The sequence below is a fragment of the Podarcis liolepis genome (genome assembly GCF_965112155.1).
Source record: "Podarcis liolepis genome assembly, chromosome: 2".
NCBI classification, from domain to species: Eukaryota; Metazoa; Chordata; class Lepidosauria; order Squamata; family Lacertidae; genus Podarcis; species Podarcis liolepis.
The window spans coordinates 110,869,628-110,890,075 of record NC_139555.1 but is presented as its reverse complement, the minus strand read 5'-3'; the positions used below and the strand labels follow the sequence as shown (position 1 = coordinate 110,890,075).

Here is a 20,448-nt window from a genome sequence, read left to right as displayed (position 1 = left end):
GTAAAGGTAAAGGGACCCCTGACCATTAGGTCCAGTCGTGGCCGACTCAGGTTGTGGCGCTCATCTCACTTTACTGGCCGAGGGAGCCGGCGTACAGCTTCCGGGTCATGTGGCCAGCATGACTAAGCCGCTTCTGGCGAACCAGAGCAGCACACGGAAACGCCGTTTACCTTCCCGCCACTGGAAGGTACTTGCACTTTGACGTGCTTTCGAACTGCTAGGTTGGCAGGAGCAGGGACCGAGCAATGGGAGCTCACCCCGTCATGGGGATTTGAACCGCTGACCTTCTGATTGGCAAGTCCTAGGCTCTGTGGTTTAACCCACAGCGCCACCCGCGTCCCTGTTGCATGCAGTAGTTGCATTTAAACTAAATATTATTTCATTGCATTTTAATATTGTCTCTTGTTCTGGGATTGTGTGGAACAGGTTGCAAATAATGAGGAACAGGTTGCAAATAAAATTGACAAAGAAATAACATGCGGAATTAGAGCCTTTGTAGTTGTTGGATGGGAGACAATATCCTCTCACAAGAGTTATTCCTTCCTTCTCTAGTCCATTGCTATCCTGCCGTTCTCTTAACAGGTCCCACAAGCTACATCCTTTAGCGACGGGGTTTCGAGGGTCTCTGCCCACCATGGCCTCAGCTCAGCCGTCCGCTTACATAGTCGAGGAAGCCAGGTGTCCCCTCTGCAAAGAGTATTTCACAGACCCCGTGAGCGTCGACTGCGGCCACAGCTTCTGTTGGGGTTGCATCAAGGAGCACGCGGTGAACTGGAACGTCCTGTGGACCTTGAGGTGCCCCGTCTGTAGCGCCATCCTCCAGAAAGGGAAGTTCCGGGCAAACTGGCAGCTGGCAAATATCGTGGAAAGGATTAAACTCCTGCCACTGAATCTGGGGAAGAGGGAGCTGTGCGAGAGCCACAGTGAAAAGCTCAGCCTGTTCTGCAAAGAGGATGAGAAATTGGTGTGTAAGCTTTGTCAAGAATCTGAAGAACATTGGACACACACACTGCTTCCGCCGGAGGAGTCTGTCCAAGGGTACAAGGTGGGAAATAACTTGATAACGGCATCCTTTTCATTTTCTTGGGAATGCCAAATATAGTTCATGTTGATTCTTGTTAACTTTTGCTGGAAAATAAATCCCAAGCTAGTCTTGCAGGTTTTGCTGTGATCAGATACTCTGATTACAGGCATAGTCCAATAGGAAGTGACATTTTAGGGGGTGAAACTTAATTTTTGCAAAAAAATTCAGTGAGTGGTCTTAAAATTATGTTTTTGGGTGTGTGCTATTATTTTTGTGATTGGACGACATTTAGCTTGGTAAGTCTATGTTTGTTGAAGCAGCACATAAACGGCTTCAGAAAACCACAGATTTCTAATTTTGCCTTCTGAAAATGTCAGGTAGTTCTAAATAATAAAAATTATTATTAATAAAAATTAAATTAATAATAATAATAATAATAATAATAATAATAATAATAATAATAATAATAAAAAACAATATAACTGCAATTACTTGTCAATCATTTCTAATGATTTCTATGCCATGCCACACACATATTACTTACCAAGCGAAACCAAATAATATTAATTTAACAAAAATAACTTTTGAATCCCCTAGTTATGTTAAAACTTTTTAACACCTTCCATTCTTGGAATGTGAAAGTTGAAAAATTCAAGATGGCCTAAATTGGCCTATTCTTTAAGTCTTTTTAAGTGATATTTTTGATTTGACAATATATAGTGAATGAAGAGTTGACCAAAATGGAATTCCTCATTCCTTTGCACACATCTTTTTCATTGATTTTCATCCCCCCCCCCCAATTGATCACTAATTGAAACAAATTAAATTAAATTAAAACAAATTTAATATTTAATCTAAACAAATTAAACATTTCCCCCCGAATCTGACTTCCCACATGCCCCACCGGATGTGTTAGTAGTTCTCCTTGGTACTGCGTCATATTCCCAGTTAATCCTAGTCTAACTTCAAACATTACAAATAACCTTACATTATAATATACTTGCTTTTAAAAAAACCAACAACCCTTAATTTATTTTCAGACAACAATCCACCAATCAATTCCTGCACGTATATTAAATTAACATTTCCTTGTTTCTTTTCAGGATCGTCTCTACAGCTGCCTGGAGACTCTGAAGAAAGAGAGGGAGAGAGTTCTGTCATACAAAGCAGACACAAAAAGGGAAAGCAAAGTCTTGCTCGTAAGTGTTGCTCTTATTGAGAAGTGAAGGACTGCTAGGACTAGCTAACAGTCGTACCTTGGAAGTCGAACGGAATCCGTTCCGGAAGTCCGTTCGACTTCCAAAATGTTCGGAAACCAAAGCGAGGCTTCTGATTGGATTCAGGAACCTCCTGGCAGCCAATCGGAAGCCACATTGGACATTTGCCTTCATAATAAAAAGTTCGAAAACTGGAACAATCACTTCTGGTTTTCAATCGTTCGGGAGCTGATAAAGTTCGGCAACTAAGCCGTTCGAGATCCAAGGTACGACTGTATTATGGGGTGAGGAGCTGGCGTGGGCCTGAGGTGGGGCGGCTGGGGTGATCTCCCTGAGCGCATTTGGGGGGGCGCTGTTGGGCTACTGCCAGGGAGACAGAGGCAATCAGGCAGGAATCCATCATCTCTGGACGATCTCCTGGTCTCCCGTTGGAACAGTATCAGTCAATTAGCGACACGAGCCTCAGACACATTCCAAGCCTCGTGCGCACCCTTTTCGCAGAGTTTCCACAACGGAAGATTCACCCAGAAGAGCATATTTACAGCTTTATTCAACGTTGGTCAGAACCAAGGAAAAACATGACTGCTTGCATCCGTGTCGAGGGAAAACAGCCAGAAACAAAAGCTATATACAAAACGGAAACTCCCTGTGAGCAGGACGTACGCAGGCTTGTGACACACAACAGCCTGTTCCCTTTTTAAGGAAGAACGGAAATATCCTAACAGGCGCTTCCTTTTCTTCTTCCCCTGCCTGCTTATTTCAGAAGCAAACGAAAGCAAAGAGGAAAAAGACGTTGCTTGAGTTCAGGCAGCTGCGCCAGTTCCTGGAGGAGCAAGAGAAGCTCATGCTGGCCCAGCTGAAACAAGCAGAGATGGAGATCAGGTGGAAGAGGGACGAGCGCATGGCCCAGCTGTCCGGCGAACTCTTTGCCCTCGAGTGCCTCCTCCGGGAGGTGGAGAAGAAGCGCCAGCAGACAGCTGGCGAACTCCTGCAGGTAAAATGGCGGAAGGAGCAGCCTGGGCTGCTCTCCAGTCAGCGTGAGGTTGGCCCCAAAGCAACATTGTGGCTCCTTCACCCACACATGAAACGAAGGGGCCCGGTTTAGGAAAGTCAGAGGCACTACCTGTTATGTACTGAAGTTCTCACCCTGGGCCAGCAGGGGGATACTGTAGATAGTTATGCAAATAGGGGATTGAAAGTAACGTTCAGTGATTGGATGGTTTTAGAAAGTTGTTACAGTTACGTTGTACTGGAGCTCTATATAAGCAGGCTGACTGAACCCTTCAGTTCAGTTCTGTTCTGGCTTGTGAATAAACTAGAGCTGTTTGAAGAATCGCTGTGTCGTCTGATATGTTCACCCACAACTTAACACTGGCGACGAAGGTGGGATCAATGGACATCAGAGCACAGCCAGATGCAGCCACCCTCTGAGCTGAGCTGAATCACTGAGCTGAAACACCGAGTGAAATCACTGAACATCACTTTCGATCCCCTATTTGCATAACTATCTACAGTATTCCCCTGCTGGCCCAGGGTGAGAACTTTAGTACATAACACCACCAAATTTCAAGGACACAGTTCAGACATAATTTGTAGTAATTTATTCTTTATTTTCCGCCTATCTGGATTGCTCCAACCACTCTGTGTGGCTTCCAACAAATTACAAAACCACAGTAAAATACCAGCCATTAAAAACTTCCCTATACAGGCATACCTCATGTTGTGTCCGCTTCAGGTTACATGTTTTCTTGTTATGACTATGATTATTAATTTATTATTTATACCCCGCCCATCTGGCTGAGTTTCCCTAGCCACTCTGGGCGGCTCCCAATTGAATGTTAAAAACAATACAGCATTAAATATTAAAAACGTCCCTAAACAGGGCTACCTTCAGATGTCTTTAAAAGATAGGATAGGTGCTTATATCCTTCACATCTGAAGGGAGGGCGTTCCACAGGGAGGGCGCCACTACCGAGAAGGCCCTCTGTCTGCTTCCCTGTAACCTCGCTTCTCGCAGTAAGGGAACCGCCAGAAGGCCCTCGGCGCTGGATCTCAGTGTCCAGGCTGAACGATGGGGGTGGAGATGCTTCTTCAGGTATACTGGGCTGAGGCTGTTTAGGGCTTTCAAGGTCAGCACCAACATTTTGAATTGTGCTCGGAAACGTACTGGGAGCCAATGCAGATCTCTCAGGACCGGTGTTATATGGTCTCAGCGGCCACTCCCGGTCACCAGTCTAGCTGCCGCATTCTGGATTAATTGCAGTTTCCGGGTCACTTTCAAAGGTAGTCCCACATAGAGCGCATTGCAGTAGTCCAAGCAGGAGATAACTAGAGCATGCACCGTGTCCCGTGGCACCCGGAAGTACTGGAAGGGGTTACTTCCGGGTTTCGCTGCTCATGCATGTGCAGAAGCACTAAATCACACCCCTTGCGCAGATGCGGCACTTCGGCTTGCACCAGTTCCGTGTTACAGACGGGCCTCCGGAAAGGATCCCGTCCGTAGCACGTGGTTCCACTGTACAGAACTGCCTTCAGATGTCTTCTAAACGTTCTGCGGTTGTTTCTTTCCTTGACATCTGTCGGGAGGGCGTTCCACAGGGCAGGCGCCACCACCGAGAAGGCCCTCTGCCTGGTTCCCTGTAATCTCACTTCTGGCAGTGAGACGCTCCTTCAGGTATACAGGGCCAAAGCCATGTATGTACCGCTTTTTTTTTTTTTTACTTTTATATATTTATTTATACCCCGCTATTTTCCCTGGTGGGACTCAAGGTGGCTTACCGCTTTTGAGTGGGCTGGGCTTGGCAAGTCTTGCCAGCTTGTTCCCAGAGGGCACCAGTCTCAATGCTGAAAGGGTCATTGTAATGTGGGTTGCTGCAAACACTGAATTCTGCCTTGCCTCTCTCTTTTCCCCTGCAGGATATTAAAAGCTTCTTGCAGCGGTAAGTGGCTTAACTGGCACCACCAACCATCACATTCCTCTGTGTGTGTGTGTGTGTGTGTGTGTGTGTGCGCGCGCGCACGTGACACACTCTTGCTCTCTTTCTTCTGGGCTGTGGGTAGCAGCTGAATAGTTTTGAGCATGCCGGTGTCACATGGAGCTGCTATTTTGCCCTCACATGTCTTATTTGGGGGGGGGGGTCCGACTGCGCTATTTTATTTTGTTTATTTGTTTTTAAAACTGTTGATTTCATCTGTGTTTTGACCGTTTTTTTATTTTAATTAGGGTGTTTACTTCTTTCTGTAAGTAAGCCTGCTGATTTTATTGGCGTTTTCCTGTGAATGTTTTATGTTATGTAAACTGTTTAGAGCAGGAGTCAGCAAACCTTTCATCCATGGACTGGTCCACTATCCCTCAGACCTTGTGGGGGGGCCAGACTATATTTGGGGGGGGTGCACGAATTCCTATGCCCCACAAATAACCCAGAGATGCATTTTAAATAAAAGGATACATTCAAGTCATGTAAAAACATGCTGATTCCTGGACCGTCTGCAGGCCGGATTTAGAAGGCGATTGGGCCGGATCCGGCCCTCGGGCCTTAGTTTGCCTACCCATGGTTTTTGAGCAGCCTTTCTCAACTTGTGGCTCCCCAGATATTGTTGAACTACAACTCCCATCACCCCTAGCTAGCAAGGCCAGAGCTCAGGGATGATGGGTGTTGTAGTCCAACAACATCTGAGGACCCACAGGTTGAGAACCGCTGGTTTAGAGGATTTTTAAAAAAACTAAGTTGTATATAAATTTCATTACATTAAAAAAAAAATTATTGAGGGGCAATTGCCTCCTTGCCAATACACCCACCCCCCTCTGTCTCCAGGCTCTCTGAGGTAACTTTCCAACACATCCTTTTCTTTTCTTTTTTGGCTTACCGTATTTTTCGCTCTATAACACGCACCCGACCATAACACGCACATAGTTTTTAGAGGAGGAAAACAAGAAAAAAAATATTCTAAACGAAACAGCGGATGTATGATTTTTGTGGTTCATGCTGTGGCCACAGACATGTGATCTGACGGTGAGTTTGGGGTAGCCCAATGCAAAAATCCTGAGGATCCATGTGGATCCATGCTTTGTAACCACGTTTTTGCACCACTGCGGCCCCAGGCAACAGTGGGTGCGTGATTTTTTTGGTGCAAGATGTAGCCATGGACATGCTACGTGATCTGATGGTGAATTTGGGGTGACCCAGTGCAAAAATCCTGAGGATCCATGTGGATCCGTACTTTGTAACCACGTTTTAAGTGGGGAGGGAAAGAAAACACGCGTGGGGGTGTGGAGAAGGATGCTGTTAATAATGCAGAAGAGGGGTTTAAGAGGAGAAGGCTCCTCTCCTCTCCCGCTTTGCTCCTTTAAAGCAAGCAGGCTCTCTGTCCCCCTCTCCTCCCCACTCAGCAGCTCTTCTCCTGCTTTACTGTTTTAAAGCGAGCCACGGAGGAGGGAAGGAAGGGGAACCATGGATCCTCTGCTCACGACTGCAGCAGATCCCCCCCGCCACCCGCAGGCATTCGCTCCATAACACGCACAGACATTTCCCCTTAGTTTCTAGGAGGAAAAAAGTGAGTGTTATGGTGCAAAAAATACGGTATTTGGAAATACGGAGTTGGATGGACAGTGGGTTAACATTGTTGCTCTGCCAGGTGTGAGGAAAAGGAGGCATTTGAGAATCCCGAGGCTTTTTCTCCTGAGCTGAAGTGGAGGATCTGGGACTTCTGTGATAAAACCTCTTTTCTCGAGGGTACCATGAAGCAGTTCAAAGGTAAGGGGGAAATGGATGCAAAGATTTCATACAGAACATCTTATATGTCCAAAAGTGAGCTTGAGGTGGGCCATAGCCGCAGGTTATAAGGGTGGCAAGGAAAGTTCTTTTCAGCTTCCCTTTTAAAAAAAATTAAAAATTAAGAGTAAGTTTCTGTTCCTTTTCCTTGTGGAGATAAAAGGGGAAACCTGTAGGGGTTTTTTTTCTACCTAGTAATATTAAAACTGCCTCCTGCTTCCTTCCCTTAGAGGTGAAAAGCTCTTGAGGTAACTGAGGGACATTAGGCATTTATTTCAAAATAGCATAGAATTAGTGCTTGCTAATTAATAATTAGTTTCTTTAATTTATAATATGTTTAAAGAACTTGTGTTGGTTGTTCAACCTTGACTAGTGAATACAGGCTCCAGCCAGATGTTATTAACTACAAAGGGCCCTGTGGTCTAAACTACTGAGCCTCTTGGGCTTGTCAATCAGAAGGTCATCAGTTCAAATCCTGCTCTGTCCCAGCTCCTGCCAACCTAGCAGTTCGAAAGCACACCAGTGCCAGTAGATAAATAGGTACCGCTGTGGTGGGAAGGTAAACAGTGTTTCTGTACGCTCCAGTTTCCGTCATGGTGTCCCGTTGTGCCAGAAGCAGTTTAGTCATGCTGGCCACATGACCCAGAAAGCTGTCTGTGGACAAACGCCGGCTCCCTGGGCCTGAAAGCAAGATGAGCGCCACACCCCATAGTCGCCTTTGACTGGACTTATTAACTACAATCTCTATCTAGAGTCCTTACTCCTAGCCTCGTTTGCTATTATATTTTAATTAAGGATGAATGTTTCAGTGTTTCGATGACATTTTTTATTGCTCATATTTTTACCATTGATTTCATACATGTAAACCACTGAGAAACCATTTGGGCAGGCAAGCGGTATATAAATGAATAAATAACAACAACCCAGGCCTGCTGCAAACTTTTCTTAGTCTGAGGAGAGGAAACGGGAATTCAGGAGGCTGAGGTGAATTTAAGGTGATGGAGGAGTAACAGAGTTGAGGGGAATACTTCTCTGCCACCAAAAACATGTTTTTACTTAACCCTACCACTAAAATAAGGGGGGGGGGGAATGTGTGAAATGACATTGCTGTTACAAGATTTGCTTTAGGCATGGCAGTGTGATCTAAATCTCTCCCTCCTTTTTCTTTTCACAGACACTCTGGTATTTGGAGTCAAGGTGCAAGAAGGTAAATTTTGAGGGCTTTTGAGGGAAAACATTCACAGGAGGTGAATCTTGTGAGAAAACATTTATTTATCATCTCATAGTTCTGTCCTGGTGGCTCTGAAACCATCCGTGGAAAGTTAAGGGAAAGCTCCATGGCTTTTCATATTTGTTGTTTAGTCGTTTAGTCGTGTCCGACTCTTTGTGACCCCCTGGACCAAAGCACGCCAGGCACTCCTGTCTTCCACTGCCACCTGCAGTTTAGTCAAACTCATGCTGGTAGCTTCGAGAACACTGTCCAACCATCTCGTCCTCTGTCGTCCCCTTCTCCTTGTGCCCTCCATCTTTCCCGACATCAGGGTCTTTTCCAGGGAGTCTTCTCTGCTCATGAGGTGGCCAAAGTATTGGAGCCTCAGCTTCAGGATCTGTCCTTCCAGTGAGCACTCAGGGCTGATTTCCTTCAGAATGGATAGGCTTGATCTTCTTGCAGTCCATGGGACTCTCAAGAGTCTCCTCCAGCACCAGAATTCAATAGCATCAGTTCTTTGGCGATCAGCCTTCTTTATGGTCCAGCTCTCACTTCCATACGTCACTACTGGGAAAACCATAGCTTTAACTATACGGACCTTTGTTGGCAAGGTGATGTCTCTGCCGATATATAAATATCATCATTAATATTATTAAAATTATATTTTTATCCTGACCTTCATCCCAAAATAAACCCTTTGTTAGGAAGATAAAAGAACTTATTCTACTGGATCAGACTACGGATCAAGCTACATTTCCCTTTAATACGCATAGTGCAGCTGCGCCAGAGCTTTTCTTCTGGCTCCAGAAGTAAGCTCAGTCCCCGATCCGATTTAGGACTCAGCCATGGTGGTGGGCAGCTTTGGGAAGGTAGTTTGTGGGGATGGGGGTAGCTTTAGCCTTTGGCCTTTGCTGTGGACCTGAGGCGCACCTGCATACCAAAAAATTGCTTGTGGGGGGAGGTCTCTGTTCAGGTTGGGGCCACAATAGGCGGCAAAGGGTTAAAGCACTATTCCACACGGACCAGACCCAATCCAGATCTCAAAGGTGTGCTTTCTTTGGAGTAAGGGGAGGAATCAGTGATACAACTGCATGCTACATCCTAATCGTAGGTATGCTTTGGCCCTTAGTTTGAATTCAGTAGCATGATACTAATGGCAGCACATTGTTGAGGTCAAAGGGGGTCCAAGCTCATCCAATCCACTCTTAACAGTGGCTGTCCAGGTAACTGTGGAAAATGCCCCAGTCCTGAATACATTGAATGCAGGCCTTAATTAACCATGAAGCTAAATAAGGGCCTGCTTAGGGCATCAAGGGAAGGCAGGCACCACAGAAATTTTCCATTGCCGGATTTACCACAGACCATATGGTGCAGCAAAACCATGTTCCACAAAAAAAGGCTCCCGCAATTAATGAAAAAAATGCATATATTCACATAATAATAGTAGTAGTAGTAGTAGTAATACTGTAATAGTAATAATAAATGATATATGGTTTACGATTGTTTCTATTTTGAATTGGATATATGTGAGGGCACCAAAATTATATATATATATATATATATATATATATATATATATATATGCACATTTTTAATACTCACATCCCATACGCTGTTAGATTCATATTTACTGCCCATAAATTCTCCCATAGCTCATAATTAATATTATGACCCACATCCTGGGCCACCAAAATCTGAGGTCCTCTAAACATAACTGTCAACTTTTCCCTTTTCTTGCAAGGAATCCTATTCAGAATAAGGGAATTTCCCTTAAAAAAGGGGAAACCTTGACAGCTATGCCTCTAAAGGTCTTAATCCAGCCCTGATTGTATGGAAATTCTATTGATTTGAGAGGGAGCAGCATTCTTGAGATTGTATCAGGTCTTAAATCTGTCTCCTGGTTAAAGTAACTTCTCTTTCCTTCCCTCATAACCCCACCGAATCCCCAACAGAACATATAACTCTGGACCCGGACACAGCTCATCCCAACCTCATCCTGTCTGAGGATCGCAAAAGCTTGAGATGGGGAGATGAGTGTCAAGAGCGGCCGGACAACCCAGAGAGATTCGACAAGACGCCTTTTGTGCTGGGGTGCGAGGGGTTTACATCGGGCAGACACTTCTGGGACTTTGCTGTGGGAAGCGACGGAGGGTGGGCCGTGGGGGTCACCAGGAAGTCTCTGAGCAGAAAAGGTGTGCTGTCCTTGAATTCGAAGGAGGGGATCTGGGCTGTGGGGAAGCTGGGCAGTAGATACTCTGCCACCAACAACCCCCACTATTCTCCTCTGACCCTGAGCGGGGAGCTCAAGAGGATCCGAGTTTTTCTGAACGTTGAAGGGGGTCGGGTGGCCTTTTTCAACGCTGACAGTGGAGTTCCCCTCTTCACCTTCTCGGGGGCCTCGTTTTCTGGAGAGACTCTTCTGCCTTTGGTTTTTCTCAGGGACAAAGCCCACCTCACTCTGTCTCCTGGAGATGGCAAGCTCTCCCTCACAGGCCATGATGATATTGCTCTGTTGGGATCCTGATAATTATTTGGTTGAATGTGAGAACGTACTCCTCAGGGCACCTTATTTATAGGTCTGAGAGAACCAGGCCCCAGATTCAAGGACATCCACCCTTTGTGGGCCCAAGTAGTAGTAGTAGTAGTAGGAGAGAGAGAGAGAGAGAGAGAGAGAGAGAGAGAGAGAGAGAGTAGCTGTTACGTAGTACTTAATAATAATAATAATAAACTATTCTATTTAAGACCCAGGACTCATTCCAGGGTTTTGAGGAACTCTTCAAATGTCTGTGGTTATGGCTGCTATCTTTATTTACCCAAACTGCAATGTTCAAAGTTCTAGTTCAGGCATATTGTGGCGAAGAGCCGCAGCAACACCGCCTCCATCATTTTGCTCCCTGGTGTACTTCATGGTGGAACCAGGCTTGCAAAGACTTAATTGATGCTTTCCCCCAGGAGTGACTATTAATACCGCACATTAATTATATTACTTTGATTAATTATATATATTGGTCCAAATACAGAACTGAAACATGAGCTTCTATTCGGAGGGAATCTGAGAATTCCCTATTCCTGCTATACCTTTATGTCTTAAAGAGGCAGTAATTGCGCATCATGGTCGTTGAGAAGATCCATATATCTGTTCTCACCCCTGATCTTAACTTCTATTTTTCTTCTCTCCCTGCCTACCTCACAAAACCTTTACAAGCTGTTGGTGAGATGGAGTGGAAAGAAAACATTCGTAGTTTCTGAAATATACTCAGAGTCAAGTGTGAATTTCATGCTCTTTATTCAGCTCATAGTAGCAATGAATGAAACTTTCCCTAAAATGTCTAGCTATATATACATTATTTACACAATGGGCCCTGTGTGATTGGCTAATTCCGGGCTGCTCCTGTAGGCCAATCAGGTTGCGGATTCACGTCCTCCAGAAGCCTGATTGGCTGCTCCTGCAGGCCAATCAGGTCGCTGATTCACTTCCACCTGGAGCTGGATTGGGTGGCTCCTACGGACCAATCAGACTGCTGCATTCTGGATCCTATTGTTCTAGGATTCAGCTCAGTACATTACAGTTTCTATGCAGGCCGACCAACATGACATTCTAGGCAAAACACCTTTCTCCAAAGAGGCCTACATATTTGTTGTTTAGCAAGCACCAAATGAGATGTATCCTGTGAGAGAAGGGGATACCTATTTTGAAGCAGGTATAGGTAAATCTGATTGATGCAAGGGAACATTATTTCACAGTGGGAGAATACATCCCCATGTATTTGGTTGTTGCATAATACTGGGTCCCCAGTATGGCAGCTGTGGGTCCCTGGAGATCCCTCCTGATTTTCATTTTTTTTTTTTAATGTCTTGGGTTGGTTGGGGAGGTTTCTTGTTTCGGTGAGGAGCATTAGCTATTTTGGTCTGTGTTTTATTTGTTTGGGGGGTTATATATGAGTGTTTTGCCTTGGGGGCAGTGAGCATCACTGCTTTCCCCCCTGTGAAATGGGTATTTTTTGGTGTCAGCAACAGTTTCATAGATTTCTAAGCTCTGTGATAAGGTGAACAGGTGAACCGCAGCTGAGCAGATCCAGATATTAATCTGCAGAGAGGACCTCTGATTACTCCTTTGCTTAATGTATAATAAACATGTTTTGCTGATGTTTTAAATGTGTGCAGATGTTTACTTGTATTTTTAAAAAGGGTTCTCTTTGCATGGTTTTTGTGTCACACTTCAGCCTCACGAAAATGTCTGTCTTATTCTTCCTCTGCCGAACTCTGGGAGGGTGGAATCCCTGAATGCTCCTTTCCCAATTTTGTGTTGCAACAACCATGTGAGGAGAAGTGGGTTGCCCAAGGCCACCTACTGACCACCAGGAGCTGAGCGAAATTGGGAAGCTGACTTCACTATTCCTGTTCCTACATGCCACAATTTTGAAACAAAACTCACTACAGTGGTACCTCGGGTTACAGATGCTTCAGGTTACAGACTCCGCTATCCCCGAAAAAGGGCTTCAGGTTAAGAACTTTGCTTCAGGATGAGAACAGAAATCGTGCGGCGGCAGTGGAAGGCCCCATTAGCTAAAGTGGTACCTCAGGTTAAGAACAGTTTCAGGTTAAGAACTGACCTCCAGAACGAATTAAGTTCTTAACCTGAGGTACCACTGTATTTAAAACAAAACTAGTGTGTTAGGTAGAATTAAGAGTAAATTTGGTGGTAACATTATTCCATCTCCAGAACACACTATGTCGGGGGAACACTTCAACCTATTAGAAAAAGAGCCTCATTTTGGGGGGAACTGAGCGAGGGGCGAGAGAGAAGCAGGGAGAAAGAAACGTGTCTCAAAATAGCCATTTTACAAGAACTAGAATCATCCATGCACAATGCGTTTTTAAAGCGTTTTGAAGGAAAACATGGAACGGGTTGCAAGACAGCTTTCCCTGCTTGCGGTTCCATTCAGCAGCGTAAGGCCTGCAATAGTGCAGGGAGAAAACACCAGAGCCTCCTTCATGAACACACACACTCTTGGCAAATGTTTGATTTTATCATTCATTCTGATCTGGACAGAAACTCCATCTAAGCCTGGTAGATATCTTGGGTCTCCTTAAGTAATTATTGTTCGCTGGCAAGGAAAAATAAGAGGAGAGTTCCTGGTTGCCAAGGTCCAAATTTGGGGCAGGTACTCTTTGGGGAGATAACTCCAGCAGAGATTTAAAACTGCAAAATAAAGCATGGAAATACAGGTTGTTAGACCTTTACAATATGCCATTCTAAGTTCCTTCTAATGTTCCCCTCTTCCCCTAGCATAGAAAAAGACCACACGTCTGGTAAGTTAAAAATTGGTTTACTTACAAACTCTTCAGAGGTCAGGTTCATGTGTTTTTCCATACATCAGTCAGAAAACACAGGCAGCAAAACCTGGCTTCGTTACAATGGTGAAAGCTCCTAAGTTATTGGTATAGGAACTCAAGAGTGGATTCTATTATTATTTTTTTATAAATATTTATTGAATTTTCACAAATTATAAAAACACACACAATACACAATACAAACATACACACACAAAAACAAACATGTATAATTTCAAATCCTTTTTTTCTTAAAACTTACTTCACCGACTTCCCCATACCTCCCCTTTCTACATTCCAATTCCCAAATTTATTTCAGCAAATCCTCCCCCTTAATTTTATCTAATTTTTTTCCTTTTCTTTTCCTTTACTTAAACTTTTACAGCTATAATCCCTTACTTTCTATAACCACGACATTTTAACACTCATTAATTTTGCAATATTTCTTAAGATAAATTTTAAATTTCTTCCAATCTTCTTCTGCCGTTTCCTTCCCCTGGTCTCGAATTCTGCCAGTCATTTCAGCCAGTCCCATGTAGTCTATCACCTTCATCTGCCATTCTTCCAGAGTGGGTAAATCTTGTGCCTTCCAATACTTTGCGATAAGTATTCTTGCTGCTGTTGTAGCATACATAAAAAATGTTCTATCTTTCTTTAACACCAATTGGCTGACAATGCCCAAGAGAAAGGCCTCTGGTTTCTTAGGGAAAGTACATTTAAGTACCTTTTTCATTTCATTATATATCATTTCCCAGAAGGCCTTAATCTTCGGGCACATCCACCAAAGGTGAAAAAAAGTACCTTCCATTTCTTTACACTTCCCACACTTATTATCAGGCAAATGGTAGATTTTTGCAAGCTTGACTGGGGTCATGTACCACCTATAGATCATTTTCATAATATTCTCTCTTAAGGCATTACATGCTGTAAATTTTATACCGGTGGTCCACAACTGTTCCCAGTCAGCAAACATAATGTTATGACCAATGTCTTGTGCCCACTTTATCATAGCTGATTTCACTGTTTCATCTTGCGTATTCCATTTCAGCAACAAGTTGTACATTTTTGACAAATTCTTGGTATTGGGTTCTAACAGTTCTGTTTTCAAGAGTGGATTCTAACAGCCATGCGGTCTGAGCTTCAGCAGCCAGCTCTGACCTTACACATTGAGCTTCTCAGGTAGACTGATGTTGAATAAAGGCTTTGATTATCTTCTTCCAAAGGAGTGCCCTAGCTAAGCCTGGCAGGACAGCTTACTCTATCGCATTAACCCTTTAGTACATTAACTAGACTTAAGCATGTTGGTTATATGAGGTTGGCTATCCCACAATTCAGGGACACAGGTGGCGCTGTGGGTTAAACCACAGAGCCTAGGACTTGCCGATCAGAAGGTTGGTGGTTCGAATCCCTGCGATGGAGTGAGCTCACATTTCTCGGTCCCTGCTCCTGCCAACCTAGCAGTTCGAAAGCACAGCAAAGTGCAAGTAGATAAATAGGTACCGCTCTGGCGGGAAGGTAAACGGCGTTTCTGTGCGCTGCTCTGGTTTGCCAGAAGCGGCTTAGTCATGCTGGCCACATGACCTGGAAGCTATCTGCGGACAAACGCCAGCTCCCTCGGCCAATAAAGCGAGATGAGCGCCGGAACCCCAGAGTCGGCCACGACTGGACCTAATGGTCAGGGGTCCCTTTACCTTTCATCCCACAATTCTGAGGTGGGCTTTCTCTTTCACCCAAAACACAGGAAGGAGGGTCTCATCAGAGAAGGAGGCTCCCAAGAATGTGTAGATCAGGGCTCCTGTTTCAGCATTGAAAAAAGACACTTGCTTCCCTTGATAGTCTAGAGTCACCCGGATCCTCTCAGGCTCCCCACTCAGAGGAAGGTAATCAGGAGGGTTTAAGACGCAATACCCATGATTAATCTTTCCTACAGCCCAGAATCCTTTCTCGGGACTGAAGGGAAAGAAGCCCTTTCTCCTCACAGACTTCCTGGCGACCCCTAAAGCCCACAACCCCTCCCCTCCCAGAACGACTTCCCAGAAATGTCTCCCTGCTGTGAATCCCTCACACCCCAGCACCGAAGTCAGTTTGTTGAATCTCTCAATGTTGTCGGGCAGTTCTTGCTGCTTGTTTCCCCGTTCCACCTTTTTACCGCCCTCAGACAGGATGAGCAGAGGATGAGCTGTGTCTGGATCCATAATTATATCTGCTGTTGTAAAGTGGGATGGGGGGGGGGGGAGAAGCGGAAAAGAGAAGGAGAGGCAGAATCAGTCTGAGAGACAGACAGGCATCTGGATACATAAAACATCCCAGGAATCACAATCCATCTCAAATCAGCAAGATTTTCTTGTGTTGCATGAAGGACTGGGATTCTCCTTTCCTCCTTCCAAGACTTGCCCACAATAAATCTCAGTGAATTGGGTTTCTTTTCTTTTTTTAATGTTTAAAATTTGTATTTGTTTACCAACAACCAAAACACAAACAGTGAAACCCCCCAGGCGGCTGATACATCGGGTATACATAATCAATAATAATATTCAAATCAACCATATCTACAATTTTATATACTCCTCCATCCACAAGGTTTATTTAACTTTTAACATTTTAATTGCCCCAAATTGTTCAAACCTACCCAAATAATTCAATGTCTTCTCAAACCAATCCTCCTCTTTCTCACTGACCTTAAATCCTTTCCTTCTGTGTATTTTCACAGTTAGATATTCTAAAATTATAATATTATTCAGTTTTTTCCTCCATTGGTTCACCCCTAGCTCTTCTGCATTTTCCCAGTTACTCGCTATAACCTTTCTGGCTGCAGTTACTATCAATTCTACCCATTTACATTCCTCTTTTGTTTTAACTCGGTGCTACTCAGACTAATAAGAACCATTAATTTAGATATCCCCACCTTCCTACCCACAATTCCTTATATTTCTATGACAATCTGTTTCCAAAATTCATTAACTAATGGACAATCCCACCACATATGAATCGGGTTTCTGTTGTCGAAATATTTATAATGTGCCCCTTGTGTCTATCAAGCTGTCTTCTACAAGAAGCAAAACCACCTAGAAAACATTTACTCAGCTCTTCTGCCTGAGCAAGTGTCAGTCATCTGACATCAGCTGAGTGATAGGTGGATGGTCCCACCCCCTTGTCATGGCTGATCCACAAGGATGGGAGAAGACAGTATTCAGCAAAGCAGCACAGAGCTGAATTGTAAGCTGTTTTTATATTAAGTCCATATTCAATCCATCCAAATTGATGAAGGACACAATTTGGGGTCTATTTTTTTCAGATATCTCCTTCATCACCACTTCTCAACATTTGGATACATGTTTACAAGACTACCACATGTGCCAGTAGGTTCCTTTTCTGCCACAACCCCTCTAAATCTAAATTATCGTTAGGGCTCATAACGATAATAAAGCAATTGGTGTTTCCGAAGTCTGCAGAACAGACTGTTAGATGCCAACGAAACACCAGTCTCCATTCCCTCCCCAAGTGTCATCCTCCATAGAAAATTTACCTTTCTGAAACTGTTGTCTCATTAACAGAGTGTCTGTGGGGAAAATAAAGATATAAATCAGAAGCTCTACGAGGTTGCGCCAAAAATAAATATTGTAAAAAACAATCACTTTGCAACAAATCCTCTCTTGTTTCTTTCTTTGGAGTAAAATATAAAGTGGAACATGTAATTAACAACCAGAAAAGCATATGGAAGACAGATTAAAGTTAACTAAAAATGTGTAACTCAGAAGTGGCAAAGTGTACTTAACACCAACAGCATAAAATAAGCGGGCCATTGATTTACTAAAGCCATAAAGTGATACCTTAGTTCTCAAATGACTTAGTTGTCAAACAAATCGGCTCCCGAATGCCGCAAACCCAGAAGTAAGTGTTCTGGTTTGCAAACGGTTCTTCGAAACCAAACATCCGACTCGGTTTCCGCTTGAGTGCAGAAAGCTCCTGCAGCCAATCGGAAGCCACATCTTGGTTTTCGAATGGTTTCGGGAGTCGAACAGACTCCTGAAACGGATTAAGTTTGAGAAACAAGGTACCACTGTATTAAAAACTTGGAAATGGAGAAAGGTAAAGATGCTGCCCAGTATTCACTGCTCATTCCGCAAGTTCTCATTCTCATCCAGGGTTTATCAGGATAGGAGTTGTGATTCTGTTGCTATGGAGTGGGATGGGTATTTTGCCCAAAAATGTTCCTGTAATGGAATGCAACCCTTGACAGAAAGGGAATGGAGGGAGATCTTTTCCAGGATGCAGAAACTTGAAATGTGGTCATTCACAGCAAAAGTCAGCTCTTTTCAGCAGATGTCAGTATCGTACAGTGAAATGAGCTTTGATATGGGCAGAAAGGAAGTATAAAGATGATCCCTGCCTGAGAGGAATACCAGAGAGCCAGGATGAGGACATTTCGACAAAATTATTAAAAGCCCTGGCAGACTGGTTGGGGGTTCAGGAGGAGGACTTCTCACTTGATATTGATAAAATCTTCAGGATAAAACTACATAAACCTAAAACCAAAAAAGGACCAGGAGACCACTGCCTGGTCTTCGAGAAATGAGCTTTGATATGGGCAGAAAGGAAGTCTAAAGGTGATCTGGGCTTGCAATTATTATGAGGATTGGAATTCAGTGTGGGTAGAGGAGATTACAATGGTCCCTCGGGTTACATATGCTTCAGGTTACATACGCTTCAGGTTGCAGACTCCCCTAACCCAGAAATAGTGCTTCAGATTAAGAACTTTGCTTCAGGATGAGAACAGAAATCGTGCTCCAGCGGCGCGGCTGCGGCAGGAGGCCCCATTAGCTAAAGTGGTGCTTCAGGTTAAGAACAGACCTCTGGAACAAATTAAGTACTTAACCTGAGGTACCAGTGTATTTGTAAATGTAAACTGACACATGTTGGAGCAGAACACCTAGGCTTTGCTATATGCTTAGTGCAAACGGCCTTGATTCGTGGCAACGTATATAGGGCATTCTGGGTGAAAATGGTGTCTTGGCCCCTGAAAAGGCAGCTTTGCTGGTGCTACTGCTGTCTGTAGAAAGAACAATATAAAATATGATAAGAACCTGACACATTAATTTTGGAAGTCAAATAATGCCTGGCACAAAATCCTTGCAGTCATTCTTCATTACCTTTGAATTGTTTCATAAGTTCCTCCAGAGAGGGATTTTTATAATGGAATTCTCTGATCCTCTGCTTCAGCTCTGGAGGGAAGGCCACTGGATTCACAAGTGTCTCCATTTTCTCACTCCTGGTGGAGAAAAAAAATGTTAACTCCTAGTAAAGGTAAAGGGACCCCTGACCATTAGGTCCAGTCGTGGCCGACTCTGGGGTTGCGGCGCTCATCTAGCTTTATTGGCCAAGGGAGCTGGCGTACAGCTTCCAAGTCATATGGCCAGCATGACTAAGCTGCTTCTGGCGAACCAGAGCAGCGCACGGAAACGCCGTTTACTTTCCCGCCGGAGTGGTACCTATTTATCTACTTGCACTTTGATGTGCTTTCGAACTGCTAGGTTGGCAGGAGCAGGGACCGAGCAACGGGAGCTCACTCCGTTGTGGGGATTCAAACCACAGACCTTCTGATCGGCAAGTCCTAGGCTCTGTGGTTTAACCCACAGTGCCACCCGCGTCCCTTGTGGCAGTTTGGACTCTAAAGCCAGCTACCTGAGGGCCAAAATGTCTCTGCATCTCCCCACATGTATCTACTGAAAGATCACTTGTCATGTGCTGCCACCCTGCTCAGGCCATCTCTGCTCCAACTTCACTGTGTAATGACAGCACATCACAGTTTGACCCCCCCAGTGAGATGTGGAGAAGAGAAAGATGGCGGTTGCTGTTGGCAAAACTGAGGTGTTCCTTATAACCTCCGTCCTGAACCTGAGTGGCACCTTGAAGTTGCAAATGAATATAGTCCACCCCCTTGTGAGTAGCCTCACCGCATGGATGCCCCGTGAGACAGGTGTGCGCATGGAACTGTGTGGGTTGTCCCCTGGGTGGGTTGCTGCTAGAATGACTGAACTGGCCTCTCTTGGTTGGAGCTAACGTCCCAGTTGCCCTAAAGAAAGTCCGCGGATTTTGTGTGGGAGACCAACAGCTTCCTCTTTGTGACGGTGAAACTCAAATATTTGTTTCCTGAGGTAATGAGGAGTTGAAAGGGACCTTGGCTTTGACAAGCTACATATCTTTTGAAAACTGGTTTTAGAGCAGAGGTTCAGCAGGACCTTCCACAGATGTACAACTAATTCAAATTATTTGTCCAAAGCCCATCCAGGGGACCCCCATGTTGCCTTTGGACCTAGGCGTTGAGCAAACGGAGAAGGCAATGTTTCTTCAGACACCTGTTTTATTGAGTGGGTTTCTTTGTGGAGTCTCCCCTCCTAGCAATTGAGAGTGGACAGGGAAATAGTGACGGGGAAGGGAAGCAAGGGAGGCGGTGACTGGTGGCAGCAGGATACCTACTGTGAGTGAGATCCACTTACCTTGGCAAGGTTCTTCCAACGTCCTAGAAGGAAAGAGAGAGAGACAGAGGAGAAGGAATTCAATGCCTGCCTCAGGCCATGCTATGAAGATGCCTCAGACCCTGACTAGCATTCACTCTGGCCCTCTGGCCTGCCTAGCAGACACCACACAAGGATTGGGGATGTGAGGGCAGTTTTTGCTGCTTTCCCATGGGGGTGGGTGGGAAACCTACATGAGATAATTAAGTCAACAAGGAAAGTGGTGCCCTTTTAATGACTTGGAAGGTGGTTGACTTAAAACAGGGGAAATTGGGGGAAAACCCTGGGCTGCCCCCAAGAGGGAGAGGAGGAAGATGGCTCCCCAGGGGTGAGGAGAGGAGAGGGCCGTCACAGCCACTGGGGTCGAGGGGAAGGA

General features: G+C 44.6%; 2 protein-coding genes across 2 annotated transcripts in view; one reads left to right on the top strand and one right to left on the bottom strand.

Annotated features, from left to right (window-relative positions):
* Positions 1-12,378, top strand: part of LOC310699263 (uncharacterized protein) — a 50,132-nt gene extending 37,754 nt beyond the window's left edge. Inside the window, exons 16-23 of the mRNA XM_083486886.1 lie at positions 583-1,045; positions 2,128-2,223; positions 3,005-3,235; positions 5,158-5,180; positions 6,877-6,995; positions 8,188-8,220; positions 10,176-10,864; positions 10,909-12,378. Coding sequence (XP_083343012.1) covers positions 583-1,045; positions 2,128-2,223; positions 3,005-3,235; positions 5,158-5,180; positions 6,877-6,995; positions 8,188-8,220; positions 10,176-10,747 — 1,537 coding nt within the window. The 3' untranslated portion in view covers positions 10,748-10,864; positions 10,909-12,378. The remainder of the gene's footprint in view (positions 1-582; positions 1,046-2,127; positions 2,224-3,004; positions 3,236-5,157; positions 5,181-6,876; positions 6,996-8,187; positions 8,221-10,175; positions 10,865-10,908) is intronic.
* Positions 12,379-14,667: 2,289 nt separating this feature from the next.
* The window catches only part of LOC310699262 (zinc finger protein RFP-like), a 30,190-nt gene continuing 24,409 nt past the window's right edge, over positions 14,668-20,448 (bottom strand). Inside the window, exons 12-15 of the mRNA XM_083486885.1 lie at positions 20,055-20,077; positions 18,708-18,826; positions 17,084-17,116; positions 14,668-15,763 (exon numbers count right to left, since the gene is read on the bottom strand). Of these exons, the coding sequence (XP_083343011.1) occupies positions 15,252-15,763; positions 17,084-17,116; positions 18,708-18,826; positions 20,055-20,077 (687 nt within the window). The 3' untranslated portion in view covers positions 14,668-15,251. The remainder of the gene's footprint in view (positions 15,764-17,083; positions 17,117-18,707; positions 18,827-20,054; positions 20,078-20,448) is intronic.